The 19,226-nt window shown below is 44.5% G+C and overlaps 5 protein-coding genes across 7 annotated transcripts in view; all 5 read left to right on the forward strand.

Moving 5' to 3' along the window:
- The first annotated feature begins 24 nt into the window (after nt 1-24).
- wu:fc50b12 (uncharacterized protein LOC103911624 homolog) lies at nt 25-1,513 on the forward strand. The gene is made up of 3 exons (XM_060040458.1): nt 25-45; nt 144-307; nt 1,080-1,513. The coding sequence occupies exons 1-3, from the start codon at nt 25-27 to the stop codon at nt 1,312-1,314; spliced, it is 420 nt and encodes a 139-aa protein (XP_059896441.1). The 3' UTR covers nt 1,315-1,513.
- Nucleotides 1,514-2,003: 490 nt separating this feature from the next.
- kbtbd7 (kelch repeat and BTB (POZ) domain containing 7) lies at nt 2,004-5,128 on the forward strand. Its single transcript, XM_060039532.1, has one exon. The coding sequence runs from the start codon at nt 2,436-2,438 to the stop codon at nt 4,299-4,301; it is 1,866 nt and encodes a 621-aa protein (XP_059895515.1). The 5' UTR covers nt 2,004-2,435; the 3' UTR covers nt 4,302-5,128.
- Nucleotides 5,129-5,138: 10 nt separating this feature from the next.
- zgc:101559 (Ras-related protein Rab-33B-like) lies at nt 5,139-7,584 on the forward strand. The gene is made up of 2 exons (XM_060039534.1): nt 5,139-5,487; nt 6,103-7,584. The coding sequence occupies exons 1-2, from the start codon at nt 5,233-5,235 to the stop codon at nt 6,547-6,549; spliced, it is 702 nt and encodes a 233-aa protein (XP_059895517.1). The 5' UTR covers nt 5,139-5,232; the 3' UTR covers nt 6,550-7,584.
- A 266-nt stretch (nt 7,585-7,850) lies between these two features.
- On the forward strand, nt 7,851-15,227 carry katnal1 (katanin p60 subunit A-like 1). 3 transcript variants are annotated; one of them, XR_009523348.1, is made up of 12 exons: nt 7,906-8,078; nt 8,524-8,699; nt 8,957-9,117; nt 9,490-9,628; nt 9,949-10,070; nt 10,286-10,391; nt 11,083-11,241; nt 11,634-11,760; nt 12,331-12,465; nt 12,879-13,005; nt 13,487-14,449; nt 14,519-15,227. XR_009523348.1 is itself a non-coding variant. In XM_060039531.1 (11 exons), the coding sequence occupies exons 2-11, from the start codon at nt 8,538-8,540 to the stop codon at nt 13,683-13,685; spliced, it is 1,437 nt and encodes a 478-aa protein (XP_059895514.1). In that variant the 5' UTR covers nt 7,851-8,007; nt 8,524-8,537; the 3' UTR covers nt 13,686-15,227. The 3 variants fall into 3 exon arrangements, 2 of the variants coding, with proteins under 2 accessions (XP_059895514.1, XP_059895513.1); XM_060039531.1 differs by having other exon boundaries at nt 7,851-8,007; nt 13,487-15,227; XM_060039530.1 differs by having other exon boundaries at nt 13,487-15,227.
- Nucleotides 15,228-15,758: 531 nt separating this feature from the next.
- The window catches only part of tspan7b (tetraspanin 7b), an 8,289-nt gene continuing 4,821 nt past the window's right edge, over nt 15,759-19,226 (forward strand). Inside the window, exons 1-3 of the mRNA XM_060039533.1 lie at nt 15,759-15,887; nt 16,208-16,381; nt 19,030-19,218. Of these exons, the coding sequence (XP_059895516.1) occupies nt 16,316-16,381; nt 19,030-19,218 (255 nt within the window). The 5' untranslated portion in view covers nt 15,759-15,887; nt 16,208-16,315. The remainder of the gene's footprint in view (nt 15,888-16,207; nt 16,382-19,029; nt 19,219-19,226) is intronic.

Raw genomic sequence — 19,226 nt, forward strand, 5'->3', positions numbered from 1 at the left:
GAGCCAAGCTTGTCTTTTGAGAGAATGCCAAATAAAGCACAAGAGGTATGCAGTAATTTACAATTCAATATAAATCACTTAAAAATGAAGAGGCCTTTTCATAGATCAAATAAGTAGAAATGTATGCATTTTCTTACTTCTAGGATGCGGTAATCAACCTGACCACAGTGCAAGAGATCGCCAGGGAGCTGGGTTTTGAATGGACCGTTCTGGGTGATGAACTTGGCTTCACCAGAGCTCAGATCAGGCAGTTCCAGTCCAAGTCCGTCGAAAAGAGCGTCCAAGCCAGAAAAATGTTGGAATGCTGGTAGAGTGTGTGTGTGTGTGTGTGTGTGTGTGTGTGTGTGTGTGTGTGTGTGTGTGTGGTTGTGCGTGTGTCACCTCTCCTATGTGCATTTTTGTTGGTGTTTGTGTGTGTGACACTGTATGTACGTGTATGTGTGTGTGTGTGTGTGTGTGTGTGTGTGTGTGTGTGTGTGTGTGTGTGTGTGTGTGTGTGTGTGTGTGTGTGTGTGTGGGTGGGTGGGTGGGTGTGTGGGTGTGTGTGTGTGTGTGGGTGGGTGTGCGTGTGTCACCTCTCCTATGTGCATTTTTGTTGGTGTTTGTGTGTGTGACACTGTATGTACGTGTGTGTGTGTGTGTGTGTGTGTGTGTGTGTGTGTGTGTGTGTGTGTGTGTGTGTGTGTGTGTGTGTGTGTGTGTGTGTGTGTGTGTGTGTGTGTGTGTTTACGTGTGGACTCTCAAATGCTAGTGCTAGACATTTTTCAATAACCCAGTCCTGGTGGATCACCAGGATGGCTGTGGAGCCCTTTGGGCCCTGTCCTGGGACTATGGTCCCTTTCTGGAACAAAACCCTAACCCTAAAACCAAAGCTGAAAACCTAACTAGCACATGTCGTGCACCAACTCCCAGTTGAGAAACCCTGAGTTAAATGTTTCATATGATGGATCACCCCATACAAATGCAAATTGCTTATTTGCATATATTTCAAACAAAGATAATAATCCAAATTTTTCCTTTCACAGTATCCTAGCAGCCTTTGTGAGAATCTTTCTTCACGTGTTCCCTTTTGACCCAAGGTATGAGTCATCATGGGACAAGAGTAACAAGACAAAGCTCCTGCAGGACGGTCTGGAGCGTGCTGGGAGGAGGGACCTGGCCGAGAGGCTGCGGTGCCTCCACTGGGGCCAACAGAGGCTGAGCCGCAGGGTGGAGCTCCCCTCCGCCTTCCCCTACCTCATCACCGTCCACAAGACCATCAACAATAAGGAGGGGCTCCGCAGGATCAACGAACTCAACCGGAGATACACCTGAAGCTGGAAAGAAATGAACGAACAGATGTTCATACTATAACTACGCATACATGCACACACACATAATCACGTACACACACACACACACACACACACACACACACACACACACACACACACACACACACACACACACACACACACACACACACACACACACACACACACACACAAACCCACACATTAAAGCATAAACACAATTATACATGTACCCACAAATAAAAGTATCTAACTGTGGTATACTTGTTCAATTTCAATTATCTTAGATCGTCATTATTACAATAAGAATATCTATATATTAACTATCAAGAATTAAAAATGAATCCCAACGTTGAATAGATGTCGGAATGAAAAGGTAGCTAATTGGGCAGCTACGTTGTTAGGTAGGTAGGTAGGTAGGTAAAGGCAGGCCGGTGGGCAAATAGGTATGTGCAGAGCTCTTGGTAGGTGGAAAGGACCATTTTGTTCATTGTTTTCAGCATGCATTCTTATTTATTTAATGCAAGATATCTTTCTATTAGTCTATAATAACTGATTAAAGACGTACGGTTTAAATGTATTAATATTTTATTTAAGCTCAAATGTGAGCTTCAATAAAAATATCATGAAAAGGGTTGGCACTCGTCCCTCTGAAAACGAAGTCAACCAAACATGGTGCGCCCCCAATCTCTCGTGACCAATCAGAGACATGTGCGGCCATCACATTAGCAAGATTGTGTGAGGGGAAAGTCGTATGCTACTGTATTTCAAAAAACGCTACACAGCTGCTTTTATTGGGACGTCAAATATACTACGAGTATGCCTGGAATATGCCTTCAGAAACATGGGTGAAACTGTTAAAATTTATATCGACGAATCATATTTACGGAGTAAGCATATTTTGGACACATCATTAGCAATATACGGAAATGCATTGACGAATTGTAAGCTATACAATCAAGCCAGCGTTATTCTAGCAAGTCGCTGCTAATACATTTTCTATGATTGTTATCTTGAGACAAATGAGCAATAACAGTAGTCTTAGCGCCAAGTTAACCAAGGATACAAAATCGTCCTCTGTGATTTATTAAGAAGCTATTCTCTCGCAAAGAAAACAATAGTTGATGACAGCACGTTTTCTCGATGGCATCGGTATTGAGTTATTTCAGTGGTCCCGAAGAATTGGAAGACGTCGACCATGCCCGAGGCTTACTTAAAGAACTTAAATCCTTGTACGACTCCCGACTGCTCGCTGACATCGTTATCGGAGTGCAGGGCGACGGATCCCTGGACCACTGCGACGAGCAGTCAGTCAAAGGTGACATTGAAAAACTTTTCCAGTGCAACCGCAACATCCTCGCTGCTGCCAGTCCCTATTTCAAAAGCATGTTCACTGGTGGCTTAAATGAAAGTATGCAGGATAAAGTAGTAATTCGGGGTGTGGACGCCGAATCCATGTCTGTGATAATAGACTACTGTTACACTGGAAAAGTAACAATTACAGAGAGCAATGTCCAAAAGGTTTACGGGGCTGCCAATATGTTACAGCTCGAGTACGTCAGACTCGCCTGTTCCAGTTTTATGACGCGGAGGCTGGACCTCTCGAATTGTGTGGGCCTCCTTAATTTTGCTGACACGTTTGGTAATCTCGAATTAAAAGAAAAAGCCCAAACGTTCATAGCAAAAAACTTTAACCATCTTTTTAATGGAAATGAGCTTTGTGACCTGGACTTGACGCATATACAAGAGGTGTTGGGTTTAGACACTCTGGATGTCGACTGTGAAAGAAAAGTGTGCTCAGCAGCTCTACAGTGGATACAGGCCAATGCACCAGTGGAGACTGAGGACGCATTACAGGTTCTCCGGTGTGTGCGCTGGAACCTGTTTGCTGAGGGGGACAAACCTTACCTGGAGAGCCTCATGGCCAGTCCATTAATTGAGAAATATCTGGCATACTTTGTCAACCGGTCGTCCGAGGAGGACATATCTGAAAAATCTGCGACTCCAAAGCACAGGATAGGCACCAGCGCGAAAGAAATGATCCTCTTCTTTGGCCTGCCAAACGACAACATAATGTGCTGCGACCCCTACTCTGAGGACCTCTACTTCATGGCCCCCCCACTGGTGGACCTCAGCAGTCAGGACTACAAGCGCTCCACCATGGAGTCCCTGATCGCCTGCGCCACGCCTGAAAACAACCTCTACCTAGCCTCCCACCTGTCCAAACACTTCTGGCTCTACAACCCGCTGCTGAACAACTGGCAGGAGCTGGCCGAGCGACCCCTGGCCCGGATCCACTCCGGGATGGGCTACCTCAACGGCCACGTGTACATCCTGGGGGGCCGGAGCCCCGTGACGGACGTGCGGCTGAAGGAGGTGGAGTGCTACAGCGTCCAGAGGAACCAGTGGACCTTTGTGGCCCCCCTGCCCCACTCGCTGGGCAAGATGCAGGTGGTGACGCTCCACGAGCACCTGTACGTGGTGAACCGGCGGCGGATGCTCTGCTACGACCCCCGGCGCAACCGCTGGCGCAACTGCGGCTCGCTGCGGCGGGACAAGCTGCACAAGGCGTGCGTGTTCCAGGACCAGATCGTGTGCGTGTGCGACATCCCCGTGGTGAAGGCCTACAGCCCAAGCCGGGGGGAGTGGAAGAGGCTGGGCGACATCCCCATCGACAGCCGGGCGCTCAACTACCAGGTGATCCAGCACGACGGCAAGCTGCTGCTGCTGACGCAGACGCTGCTGCAGCACAACAAGAACCGGATGCTGATCCACGAGTACGAGCCCGCCCGGGACACCTGGAAGAACGTCATGGCGGTGTACGTGTGCACACTGGGGCCTGTGTGTGTTGCCACGCGGCTGTACCCGCCCTGTCTGGGCTCGGCACACAGCGTGTCCATGGAGGAGGAGGACGACAGCGGCTCCAGCGCCGACTGGGACCTGGACGGCCTGACGGACGCCGAGTCCGACTCGGCGAGCTCCAGCTCGTTCTCCGATGAGAACTGGTGATGATTATTGTGACATTGCAGGTGTTTCGTTTTTTTCAGTTTTTTACAGGAGGCAAGTGTAACATATGCAAGGGGCCATCGCAATGCCCGACTCGGTGTGGTGTTTTTCATTTAAAGCTGGTGTGTAACAGGTGGATGTCTTTCTGAGCCAAGAACTTTTGTGGTGTGTCAATAAGCTTTTGTATCCCTCATTGATGAGCATTGTGATTGAAGGATTAAAGAAACTTTCAATTTCGCTGTCCATATTTAGAACACATGAATACCTACTGTTTATTATTATTTGTACTGGTTATTATCATTATTTGCCTCCATTTTAAGTCAGAATATCATACACTCTAAATCGGCCACCTCTATTTCATACCCCTTTCTTACCCTTAATTAAGGCAAAGCCAATTTTGTAAAAATGAATGAAATGAACAGCCAATGCACTGTACTCAGGTTAGGCCGAGCAAAGCCTATATGCCATTACTGAATTTAAATCCCTGAAGAAAATGTGTTTCAATGTTGTGGTTTAAACGTAAATTATTTTACTGTTGTGTTATTTCCATAGTTTAGATTGTTTGTTTGAAATTTGGGAAAAACAGGGTCTATGGAATGAAGTATGATATGTGTATACATTTGATTTGTGTATTCCTTCTAAAGTAATATATGCCTAGTGGATGGTAAAGATAGCATAACATGAATTCTAACTGTTTTAATTAAAAGTATAAATGTTTATGCTTAAAGCCTGGTTTGGTATACCTCCCACTCCAAGTTTAATTATGCGTTTTTTAATTTCATTTGAACACATGGAATAAACATGCTCAAAGGTTTTATACGGGCACTGAAGGAGAATTCAGTTGAATCTTTATTGTGTGGATGCGCGGCACCGATTGGGTCGTATATTCTCGCGGTGTTTAGAATGTACTACATCTAGGTGGCGAGGATGAGCAATGGCAATTGAAAACAACCCTGTGGAGGTTTTTGATACAGTTTTCAATCGAAATGATACTCAATTGTCATCACAGCTTGAAAATGATAGCCTCGAAGCTCGCATTTTTAAGATCATAGTAATAGGTGACTCTAATGTAGGGAAGACGTGCTTGACTTATAGATTCTGTGGCGGCATTTTTCTCAAAAACCCAGAGGCTACCATCGGTGTTGATTTCAGAGAAAAGACACTCGAGCTCGACGGAGAACGAATCAAGGTAAGGGTTTCAAAGTGTTATACCTAGATATGTGTTAACAACCCTAGGGATCCTACAGCATTATTAACCCCGTCGTGGTATTTAAGGACCTCCATAATAAGGCGTGCATAGCCCACCACATACAGAAAATAACTGCTTCTGAAGTACTCGTTTTATCTGCTCTGTCTGAAACGAATGGTAGTCAAAAATATAACTAGCTCGCTTGCTGTAAAATAAGCCACGTCGTTTTTGCTTCTCTAGATATGTGACCTCCATCATAGCATGCGACGGTACAAATCACATAGCTGATCGCTTCTATTAAGCATTTTCTCGTATTTTACAATGGAATTGCAGATAATACAATCCAAATCATTATAATACTTGTCATAAAGACCAAATATAATTATGTGTGATGTATTACATGTATCTCCATTGGTTTATATATAGCCTATAAGTCATGTATATTTGTTTGTTGTGTGTGCCTGTATATGATGTGTATTTGATTTGTGTTTGTGTGTTTATAGCTCATGTGTTATTCATTATGTTAACTATTTGGATCTAAAATGTTTTTAGTTTATAATAAGTTTATAATAACTAATATATATTGGTTATGCCTTTATTGACCTCCACCATCAGCTGCAGATATGGGACACGGCCGGGCAGGAGCGCTTCAGGAAGAGCATGGTAGAGCACTATTACCGCAACGTACACGCCGTCGTCTTTGTGTACGACGTGACCAGCCTGACCTCGTTTGAGAGCCTCCCCGAGTGGATCAGTGAGTGTAGCCGGCACTCTGTGGGCCCCATGGTGCCCCGCATCCTGGTGGGCAACAAATGCGACCTCAGAGCGCATCGGGAGGTGCCAACGTCCCACGCCCAACGCATGGCAGATGGCTACAACTTCCCCCTGTTTGAGACGTCAGCCAAGGACCCTGCTGAGAAGGAACACGTTGATTCAATCTTCCTGACATTGGCCTACAGATTGAAGAACCATAAGCCTCTGAGGCTGAAGCAGCCCAGTGAGAGCAGCTCGAGTCTGCTTTGGTATCAGAGAGAACATGAGGCCACAGGTTGTCAATGCTGAAGTGTAGCCGCACTGCTGGTGTGTGTGCCTGCGTATGTGCGCATACAGGGTTAGCAATATGAATGTCTTCCATTGTTGATTTCCAACCGATCTCCCATACGTCTTCATGTTCTTCTGGTTTCTTGCAGATGGCTGATCAAACAACAATGCATGTCAGGAATAAGGTGCTGCCTGCAGTCTAAAGTCTTAACGGTGCTTAGGTAAATTTGAATGGTATTCATTTGATGGTGGGAATTCCCCCAAGGGGAAGTAAAGTGGAAATACCAGCGAGAATTGGGTGTTCAGCAATTGAACCACAACCAGGGTTCCCCCATAGGGTCATGTAAAGCTGCGAACAAATGTTAAGACTAGAACAGTGTAAAGGTATTCAGCGAAGTTCATTTGTATAGCAATTTATACAATCTCAAAGAGTGTAAAAGAGGACAAATCCATGTGATAAAAGAAAGAAGCCTCCAATATGAACAAGTTTACTGTAGGTTTAAGGTATAACTCAAAAAGTAGAAAAATACTACACAAAGCAAAAGAGGAACATTAAGTAAATGCAATAAGTTTCGCTACATTGATTGCAAAATACTGAAAAACGTCTGCTTTGTAAACACAATATAAAACAACCACAGAAAAAGGGCCCTGGGATTGAACATGCCTTTCTGTATTGAATGTGCATGTGCTCTTTGAGATAAAAGGGGGTTCCTATTAATTACTTGCTACTGTAATTTCCATTGCTGGCAGTATTGTGAGCTTGCAGAATAATACAATCTACATAACATTTCATCAGTTGGGAAAGGGACCACTGTGGAACAGAATGTAGTTGTGAATAATACAGTACACACATTTGAACTGTAAATATTATATCCCGTCTTTGTGATTAATAAACTATGCCTGCTCATGTGTAACACTTTATTTGAGAGAAATGCCAGTGTCTGACAATGTAGCTTTTATTTTGGAGTAAAATGTTGTTATTGTTCTCGTTTTTTTAATTTAATTTTTTATTGAAGTATAAAATTGCTAAATTGAAATAAAATAAAACACATGAAATTCCTCTGCATGAGAATATTTGGTATACTACCCAGGACTCACCTGTGAGTGTGAGGATCTCTTCACCCTAAATCAGGTATTCACAATAAAGATTGATGGCATTATTTACGTTACAAACATATGCAAACATGTGTCGTGCTATAATGGATATGCCCATGCATTATGTATATCATATATGTAATACAATACATAATGAAGACATGATGGCTAAAATGGGGTGTTATTTAACTTATTTATTACATATGCAGTAGGCCGGAAATAATGTAGTGTTGCTTCTGTTAAATGCAATGCATAACATCATGTGCAGACTTCATGTAGGCGTAGGTTCTTTGATGGCTCTGTTCTACATGTTTTCAACGAGGACTTGAACGCACCACTAATGAGGCGTTCAGTCATTCTCCACACGGCGTCTCGGCGACCATGGTAACATTGGCTTGTGTTTGGACTTCGCCTGATCCAAGAAATTTATACTCGCCGTATTACATTTTGTAACAGTGAGTGTATAATAACATGTATTTAAGACGTAGTGAGTCAACCGTCAGTTGTTTTTGTGTCTACGAATTGATGTGTCGTATTCAGTAGATTAGCCGTAGTGTTAACGGTATCTCTCCATGCATGCGATTGGTTTACTTTTCTGTGGACCAGCTAGTGGTTCGAGCTAGCTCAAGCTAACAGGGCGGCAGCGGTACTAACTTATGTTTTCTTATAGGCCTGTACATTTATATCGAACTTCTGAAATGTAATGTAAACCCCGCCTTATGCATTCTGCACATATTTCGAATAATGAAATTGCTATGTTGTTATTACAATGACAACAACCTGTATATCAGTATTTGTTTCAATGGGGACTTGGTATGAATGAGTGGCCTTGTTGTCATCATGTGACGTCTTTTCAAGATTTGAAATTTTGGGTAAGAGCCAAGTTTTTTTTCCCTGCAGAGCCACCGTCCAGCATGAATTTGGCTGAGATATGTGACAACGCAAAGAAGGGGCGAGAATATGCGCTGCTGGGGAATTATGACTCTTCAATGGTGTACTACGAGGGAGTCATTCAACAGATACACAAGTACTGCCAGTCTCTCCGAGACCCTGCCCTCAAAGTCAAATGGCAACAGGTTCGGGATTTTCTGATGCACATTAACACTATAGACGGTGAAATCCAACATTATGAGGAGGATATCATAGAACACAAATGTATTAAATCCCCACATATCTCATACAACTGCCACTGTTTACTATTCCTACACATTTGATCATAAATAACAATAATTGCAAAGTATACAGCCCAGCCAATGCCCGTGTATTCTTCCACAGCAGGTTGAGCCAAACCTGTGTAAATACAAACGTAACCTCATGTTTTGATTTGCACCAGGTGAAGCAGGAGCTGTCAGAAGAGTATGAGCAGGTGAAAGGAATTGTGGGAACACTTGAGAGCTTCAAGTCAGAAAAGCCTGTGGATTTCTCCGCTGCTCTCCCAGATGAGCGGCCACAGGATCCAGCCGTCTGGCCCCCTCCCACCCCGGCAGAACACCGGTATGTTCTCTGTCACCTATCCGACGTTGGGGAGCCAAGTAGTTCAACGAGATTAACACTGTACAAGACCCTTCCTTGTTCCTCCTTGCAAATAAGTAGTTGCATTCCTGTCCATAGGTGTGTCGTGCCAACGGCGGTATGTGTGGTTTTTCATCTTCTGTGTCTGGGGACCTGTGTTTGTCTGGTTCGAGATAATTGGCAGGCTGGCTCTGATACTGGCAAAGTACTTTGCGTTCGCCCCCAAGGGACTCGAACTCTCCCTTTCGCCTGCATTAGTGACAGCAGCTTAGCCCACAGACTAGGACAATCCTCTGCGTTTTTTATTACTTGTTAGCTGCTACTTGAGCTCATATCCATGTGTTTCATGTGCAGGAACCCTGCTGCAGTGAGGCGTCCCAGTAGCGGTGTGAAGCCACGAGCGGCAGCACCATCGGGCCGTGGTCCGGTCAACCCCAAGTCAGAGCGGCAAGCCTCCAGGGAGAACCGGGGCCACAAGGCCAAGGACGACAAGGTCAGGATGCTACTGAATCCTAATCTCCTAGTTTGGTCCTTCTAATTTCCTAGAATGGTTTCTTTGACCATGACTGTGCACCTTGATTACATTCCTGTGCACCTGCCAGAGTTAACCAAGAGGCACAGTTTTATCTGTAATCCCTGGGTAGGCTGATATTTAGCGGATAAAATCATAGTAATATAAGGCATTAAGGATACGAGCCATATGGAATTATACAGGACACTCAAAACCTGACACTACCTGCACTGGATAGACGCGATTTTAAAGTGCAATAGCTTGTATTGTGAATGCTTTGTCTTCTCACCCATCCCCACCAGTCAAAGAAAGGTGAAGGTATAGGAGAAGGAGAGCTGAGAAAGTATGAGGGTGCTGGGCAGGACAGCGACCTGGTGGAAGCGCTAGAGAGGGATATTGTCTCTCGCAACCCCAACATCCACTGGTATGACGACGGGACACGCGCACCTAAACACACACAAAAATTTGTGTGGGTAATGCTACCCACACACCAGGCTTCAAGGTGTGTGTGTGTGTGTGTGTGTGTGTGTGTGTGTGTGTGTGTGTGTGTGTGTGTGTGTGTGTGTGTGTGTGTGTGTGTGTGTGTGTGTGTGTGTGTGTGTGTGTGTGTGTGTGTGTGTGTGTGTGTGTGTGTCCTAGGGAGGACATTGCTGATTTGGAGGATGCTAAGAAGCTGCTCAGAGAAGCGGTGGTGTTGCCCATGTGGATGCCTGACTTCTTCAAGGGCATCCGTCGACCCTGGAAGGTGCAAATAGCATTCATTGACACACACACAAACATGGGTGTGCATGTTGTTGTGTGTTTGCGCTTGACCATTCACCATACATAGGATTTGAGATTTATAAAGAGAGAGATTTTTGAAACCTAACCAAACAAACGACGCTCCCTCCCTCCCTCCCTCCCTCCCTCCCCCCTATGTACTCCGCCATTGAGCAGTGTTGAGGTTCACTAAGCTGTGATTGACGTGTTAAATGGATCACCTGGAACAATCACAGAAAACATGCCCCGAATGGTCTAAAATTACCTGGTCTCAATCTAAAATCAAAATTCGGTAATAGCTTAGGGAAGGCTATGCTATTTCTTACAAATTCCACTCTAACAATATCTCTCTAATCTGACCAACAGCCCCATGTTAAGTCTAAAAGACAACCAGAATAATTTGGGTTACTTGGGTCTACAGAATGCTCTCACTTCTGCTCTCACTTTTGCTTTGTCAGTATGCTGCAGAGTTGACCCCCATTTCATGTTATTGTTCACTTCCACATTAAAAAAATTCCCGCAGTACAGAATAAATTTTGTTTTAATCTATGGGTGTCTATTTGAGACTTGACATGTTGTAGTTTAAACAAACGTGTCTCTGTCTCTCTCTGTCTGTCGCTTTCTCTTTCGGTTTCTCTCTCTCTCGCTCTGTCCCTTCTATCTTTGGTGCCTAACAGGGTGTGCTGATGGTCGGCCCTCCAGGGACTGGCAAGACCATGCTAGCCAAGGCTGTGGCCACCGAGTGCGGGACGACCTTCTTCAATGTGTCCTCCTCCACCCTCACCTCCAAGTACCGGGGCGAGTCCGAGAAGCTGGTCCGTTTGCTGTTTGAGATGGTGAGACTGTGTGTATGTGTGTATGTGTCTGTGTGTTTATGTCGTTGCTGACATTTGCTTGCAGTTGAGCAGCAATTAAAATGGTGTAGAACTGTACATTCTTAAATCCTTGATGGTAGAACCATACATTCTTAAATCCTTGATGGTAGAACCATACATTCTTAAATCCTTGATGGTAGAACCATACATTCTTAAATCCTTGATGGTAGAACCATACATTCTTAAATCCTTGATGGTAGAACCGTACATTCTTAAATCCTTGATGGTAGAACCATACATTCTTAAATCCTTGATGGTAGAACCATACATTCTTAAATCCTTTAGGGTAGAACCATACATTCTTACATCTTTGATGGTAGAACTGTACATTCTGACATACTTCGTCTTCCCAGGCTCGGTTCTACGCCCCGACCACCATCTTCATCGACGAGATCGACTCCATCTGCGGCCGGAGGGGGACATCGGACGAGCACGAGGCCAGCCGCAGGGTCAAGTCCGAGCTCCTGGTGCAGATGGACGGTGAGCGGGATGCAGATCTGCACACAGGAGTCATAAGTTATTAATACCCTCACCCTTTAGCCTTCAGGTAATCGGAATCCAAAATCCCAATTAAAATCTTGCCAACAAGTATTCCCCTGACACGCCGTGTTCTGACAGGGAGGTTACTCAGACAGACGATTGATCAGTGGTTAAATCATTTAAAGACCATGCTGTGTTTTGATATGACATTTTAAACGGAATATAGATTTCAATTAATTACTGCGATTATTAAGTCTGCAATTACCCTGTGGGCCTTTTTTTTCCCTCTCCCAATGTCATTGTTTTCCCAAGCGATGTAGCTTGCAAAGGTTCCTTCCTACTCGTCTGATGTATTTGAGCAAACCAAAATTGCTGATGTATATTCTGATACAAACATCTCCAGGTGTGTCGTAACAGCCCACACGTCTCGTTAGGCTGTTTTGCGGTCCATGTGGTATCTACCCTACCCTAGTAGATAATCTTGAAATGGAACGAAATGAAAACACGGCCATCAAGCCAACAAAGCAGAGTGAGTGATGCAGCGGGCGGGTTTGGTTTTGTGGTGAGCAGGTGTGGGCGGGGCCTCGGAGAATGATGACCCCTCCAAGATGGTGATGGTACTGGCGGCCACCAACTTCCCCTGGGACATCGACGAAGCCCTGCGCCGGCGCCTGGAGAAGAGGATCTACATCGCCCTGCCTACAGGTGATACAGCCGCGACCGCACAGACACACACGCACACAGCCTGAGACCAGCCACACCCTATCCCATTTATTTTTCCAACTGCAATGCAATGTGTTTTACAAGAAAATATACAAAGAATAAATCCAAATAATTTACATTTTATTTCCTAAATGTAATCTAGTTAAAATGACTATATATAATAGGAGGGAAGGACGAAATATATAAATACAATGCAAGTGTATAAATTAATAGTGTATAAATTACATTCAAAATCAATCAAATATCTGCCCTGAATCAAGTGTGTGTGTGTGTGTGTGTGTGTGTGTGTGTGTGTGTGTGTGTGTGTGTGTGTGTGTGTGTGTGTGTGTGTGTGTGTGTGTGTGTGTGTGTGTGTGTGTGTGTGTGTGTGTGTGTGTGTGTGTGTGTCCTACCAGCCGTGGGTCGTACAGAGTTGCTGAGGCTCAACCTGAGGGAGGTGGATGTGGCCGCTGACGTTGACCTGGCCTTCATCGCAGAGAGGATCGAGGGCTTTTCTGGAGCCGACATCACCAACGTCTGCAGGTGTGTTTGTGTGCTGGCAAGGGCGAGAGAGTATGCGGCAAAATAGGCGCTCACCAGCCAGACAAGTACACCCAAGTCACTATACCATATGGCCGTTAGAGCTATTGGTGTCCTCTGTTGTTGTTTCTGGGAGTTATTCCTTTGCTAGATAGAATGTCGGACAGAATTTTTAAGTCTATATTGTGCTGATGATCATGTCTTCATCCTCCGGGGGAGTCAAGTCATTCTTTATTCCGTAGGGAACCTAACCCTAGAACCTGAGATGTAACTCACCCTTTCAGTTCTATAAACGGTTCACAATGGACAAAGTACCTCTTCCATCTTTGTCAATTAACAAGCCAGTTCTCGGCCTGTAACGGCTCCTGGGCCCTGTCGAGCCCTAATGCCAGCGCCGTACATTACCAGGGCCTCGTGCATTGTTTCACAAAGGCTTCACCCGGTCTGTATCTGTAAGAGTTCCTTCTCCCTGTGTGCCCACCAGGGACGCCTCCATGATGGCCATGCGGCGGCGCATCCAGGGCCTGAGTCCGGAGGAGATCCGCGCCCTGTCCAAGGAGGAGCTGCTCATGCCCGTCACCATGGAGGACTTCACGCTCACGCTCACCAAGATCTCCAAGTCGGTGTCTGCGTCCGACCTGGAGAAGTACGAGTCCTGGATGGCCGAGTTCGGCTCCGTGTGAGGGACCGGCTCCGGAGAGAAGGGGACCTTTTTTTTTTTTTTCTCGTTTAGACGATGAAGACAATGTTGTAAGACGGTTTGAGCTGAGCTCATACAGGAAGTGGATCGCTGTAGACTATTGGGAGGTGGAGGATGGGATGGTGTGAGCCCGGCATGCATTAGAACACAGGAACTTTTCTTTTTTTTTTCTTTGGAGGACACTGTAACGTTTCAACCGGTGATATCTCCTTATTGTAGCTATGATCGTAACCAAGCCTCCAAGAGATGACATGTCAATCATGTCGTTGACAGACTTGGGGAGGGGGGGGGTTCCGGGATGGGCGGGACCTGGGTAATGATGGATCTATTCCCCTCTTCCTCACCCCTCAGACCTTTTACTTGAATGTGACTTTTTTTCTCTTCTCGTTTTGTACATTCCTTAGTATTGGTTGTTAACGGGGAGATAATGAATGCACAGCACTAATGCACTCAGTGTTTTAAGTATTTCAAACACAGAGCACCTTGAATGTAGTTGAATGTGTTGTTTGAGTTTTTACTGACTGAGCTGACCCCCCCTGAGCATGTGGTGTAGTCCTTGTAGGTAGGCCTTTATGCAGGACAACTGCACACATCTACTAAGTAAGACGCAATGCTGTCACATTCACATAGATTGGATAACTAAAGGTATAGATACAAATGGCTCACAGACTCATAGAGGTACTTGACTAATACTATGACTAGGTAACTACCTCTGAGTCACGGAACAAGGTACTGTAACTCATAGAGGTACTTGACTAATACTTAAATTAGGTTACTACCTCTGAGAAACAGAACAGGGTACCATGACTCATAGAGGTATCATTTTGTTTGATTACTACCTGAATGAGTCGTGGCACAACGTACATTGACTCATCGTGGTAGTTGACTTAGATTAGGTTATATGTCATTAATGTGTCATTTGGCAACAATTGAATTGCCATATGACAATATTACTTTGTCTATTAGACCATCATTATCGCAAACAAGTAAATGGGAGAATGAGCTATGGATTCTGTGTCTTATCCACTGTGACAGTACACTGCTATCTGCTGCTAAATGCTGTTGGTCCTCCTGATGTCATTGCAAAGAAAATCAGAAAGCCAGGAGTCCGATGTCCAATTGAATACTTGAGCTCTCTTCAGTCAAGGGGCTTCACAGGAGGTAAAGGTTGGTTATCAAGTTTCTGGATTAATTTCAAAGAAAATTGAAACAAAGGCCTTAAAAAGTGTAAATGTAAAGAACTATGGATCAGTTGAAGTGATAATTTACACAGGGACCTCATATTTATTTTTTCATTTTAATTTGTAAAACATAGTTCTGTTATGTGTTGTGTAGTACGATTACAAACAGGAAACTTGGATAACGATTTGAAGGAAAACTGTCTTAAGTACATTGCAGTTTTTCTTTTTACTTTGTTATTGTATTTGATTTCTGACATTTTGTTAAATGTTTGAGCAGTTGACAGGGGTAAACATTCAACATTCTTTACGTCAAACCTTTTTATTAATAAAGTCAGTTATGTAAATTTTTGGACTTTTGAACCGGTTTTTGGAGTTTTTAAATTTCTCGCACAAAAGCACAGATATTATCGAGGACAAAATCAATATTAACTATTAGCCCACTTATTTCACTCTCTGTCTGTCATGGCAGGCATCAAAACGTGTCTCATTACTATTAGGCCTTGTGTCATTACTTTTAACTGCTGGTGGCTGCAGGTCGTATAAGGGCTGTGTGTGTGGGGAAGACGTTGGCACATTTTTTTAAAATAAATAGTCCAGTTGATCGATGGTCATTTTACCAACAACATAAATAGTATAATTTGGACTCTATAACCATGTCCTCCCAACCGTCTTGACTGGATGGACATTTTTGGAAATAGTTGCTGTTTAAATACACACGCATTTGTATTCACAGACAAAGGACTGGAAAATCTGGCAATTGTCCTCCCCCTCTAAGGCCTACTGGGGGCCATAGAGGATGATGGTGGCTACAGAAATGTGGGTTGACTACTAAAAAATGTGCTTAATGGTAGGCTGAACGACACAAAACGTTCTGCGCAGATCTGGGACAGTCAAATTCTCTGCAATATTCCTCTTCCAAAGTAGGTCTATAGCCTATTCAAACAGGCTATTATTTAGCACAATTTTAATATAGATAAACAAATCCGACACAACATTGCCTACAGGTAAGTGTATATTATACCATTGAATGTTGACCATGGTTAAACTTTTTTAAAATAAATAAAATGTTTTAAAACTGATAGCCCTACCTATTGCAGAAGTTAAGGAACGACCATGTTTGTAATTAACATTCATATAAAATCAAGTTACTTAGTAAAGGTGTTTGCACACCCTTTTCATCGATTCTTCCTTATCTTGTTTAACTTGAATCTCGCATTAAAATATATATAAAACCATAATGTGCTAACTATGAGAACCCTATAATTACAAGAATATGCGCACACATATAACGGTTTTCTCACTCCCATAATAAAAATGGTTGTAGGCGACGGTGACGCTCCGCTGGTACATCACACGCGTGCTCGCAACGCAACCAGTCTACACAGAGACGTTTCCGGAGCGAGAATTTCAGCTGTAACGCTACAAAATCAGGATGGAGACCAAACCAGTAATAACCTGCCTGAAGACCCTTCTCGTCGTCTATTCCTTCGTGTTTTGGGTATGTTCGGCTGTTACTTATCTCCCGATTGATTGTGGCTTCATGTAGCATCGCCACCGTGTTTTTCTATAGGCAGGGAGTCTTGTGTTGTGCATGATGAAGTGATCGGGGGCTCACCATCATGGTGGTGGTGGTGAACACGGGAGTCATGCTGTTTATCTATTATTTATTACGTTTTTTTGGTGGCTGGTAATTGCTGTCTAGCTTTTATGGTGTATTGATGTTGTGGCGTTTTGATTTCAATGTTGTTTGATGTTGGTGTGGTCCGTTATGGTCTTAATCGAACGGCATCCATGTTATGTTGAGGCTCATGATATCTTTCAGGCGTCACTGACACCAGCGCAAAAAATAGTGGATACACAACGCCCAAGCGTGAATCTGTGAGCGTTGATGGTGAACAGGGATACAGCAAACTAGTTTGTCATAGCACCATTTCGCAACCAATTCCATAAAATATCAAGAGGCCAGTATTGTGATCCTTGATATTCTCGGGGGCTGTTGGTGTCGATTCTTAAAGGGCCATGTGCACCTGTCAGCTGCTGCTATTTTGTGAGTCCTATTGTGTTAAGATAAAGATGTGTTGGTGCCTCTCAGAAAATACGCCCACGGGATGTTTCCAAATAACAAAAACATTACAAGTGCGATTTTGCAAGTGCGAAACATTACAAGCTGCAAATGCATATCCCTGTAATACACACGCGCGCGCGCGCGCGCGCACGCACGCACGCACAAACATGCAAACTTTCCATATGTGTTTGTAAATGACAGACATCATATGAAATCAACCTGAGGTGGTTTTAATACATATTGTCTATGTATCCATAGTTTTTGTCTTTTATTTATTATATTTAGGTATAAATATATATTTATATATATATATATATATATATATATATATATCCAAAGGAAATTTTATATTGATTGCATGTAAACAATATGAATTCCTCGAATGATGCACCATTCCTTCTTCTAAACCGGCCCACAGGCATGTGGGAGTCACAGCTCTCAAAATGTATATTTAGTCCAGACTGGCTGTTCACTCTCAGTTCTCCTTCATGCCCACAGCATCCGATTTCAGATGTCCCCCATGCCCATACCTAGAATAGCAGAACCTGGTGGGTGTTCAGGCGATATACTATGTAGTATGTTGCACACACGGTTGGCAGACACCTTCCCTTTCTTAATTGGGGTAGAGGTGACCTGTTACGAACTGGGTATTATTACCACAGTAGCTGGCATGGTATTACATTTTTGTGTGTGTGTGTGTGTGTGTGTGTGTGTGTGTGTGTGTGTGTGTGTGTGTGTGTGTGTGTGTGTGTGTGTGTGTGTGTGTGTGTGTGTGTGTGTGTGTGTGTGTGTGTGCGTGTGCACGTTGAGGGTGCAAGCTGTTTGGAATTCATTGACAGACAAGTAGTCTAGACAACCAGTCCCTGATTTCCCTGCTGGCTTTGAGTAAAGACCCAAGCTGATCCGTGTTTAATATTCAGTGGTGGCCATTTGCTATTGATATTTAATGAAGACAGAATTATTATAAAGAATAATCATCCGACTGCTGCTGTGTATTTGTTTACAGCTTCACATAAGTTTGTTTACCTAGGATTACTATAACGGCAGGGTCGAAATATAATTATGTTTGGTTATTACGACATAGCCAAGTCATTTTTCACTGTAAGCCATGGAATTATTTGACCAAAAGAAGTATCTGTATATCATTGAAACATCCTTACAAGGAATAGCAGGGAGGGAGCCACTTAAATACAGCCCTGACTGATATCAATCATTGAAATCTTTATTCATGGCACAGGAGATAATTATCACCCATTTGTCGGGACATTGCCGGGAGGTGTGATCATCGGGCCATTTTGTAAGCGGACTCGTCCTCTCTGGTCCCATAAAATGGCAGCAGGAGCGGTGATTCACCGCTCGTACCGCTCCTGTCCGCAAGGATGTGGATGGGTTGCCCCCCCCCCTCTCTCTGCCGCTCTCCCGCTCCCCCCTGCAGGAAGCCTGTCGTTGGCATCTGTTGCTCACCTCCTTCCCAGTAAGACCTCCCGAGCCCAGGGAGCTGCTGGTTGCAGCACCACAACCACAACCGTTCCTTTATCCACGGCCCTCATTTGAAATGCTAAGAGAGGCAACAAGGGAAGCGCCTGTCAAAGAGCCTCTTTGATTTGTCCCCCGTCTTCTACGCGTTTGTTTGTGTGTGTGTGTGTGTGTGTGTGTGTGTGCGTGTGTGTACGTGTGTGTGCCGGCCTGTGTGTGTGTTTAAATCAATGTTCCGAAAGCGAGCAAGCGATGTGTCTTACGATCAGGATACATTCCTCTCACATACGTCTGCCACCACCTTCCCCTCCCGCCCCTCCTCAGCCACAGTCTCCCATCGCTCTTCTTTTATTGTTCATCTCGACCCGCCTCTCGCTGCCTTCCTCCCATTAGAGCAATGGAAACGTTGGCTCTCCTGCCACCGCACAGGGATCTGTTTAAATGATGCTCTTCCTTCCTCATTTGACGTTTCTCATCCACACTTCCTCTCGGGTTTTTCTCAACGCCCACACACTCACTCTCTCTCCCTCCTTTGCCTCTCTACCTCCCCTCTCCCCATCTTTCCTGCCTCTCCCTCCTTTTCCTCCCTCCCTCTCGTCTGACAGATAACTGGGGCTATCCTGTTGGCGGTGGGAATATGGGGCAAGATAATGCTGGGACCCTACATCTCGCTGATCGCCGACAACTCCACCAACGCGCCCTACGTCCTCATCGGCACCGGGACCGTCATCGTGGTGTTCGGCCTGTTCGGATGCTTCGCCACCTGCAGGGGGAGCCCCTGGATGCTGAAGCTGGTGACTGG

The sequence above is a fragment of the Gadus macrocephalus genome, chromosome 20, assembly GCF_031168955.1.
Source record: "Gadus macrocephalus chromosome 20, ASM3116895v1".
Classification (NCBI taxonomy): Eukaryota; Metazoa; Chordata; class Actinopteri; order Gadiformes; family Gadidae; genus Gadus; species Gadus macrocephalus.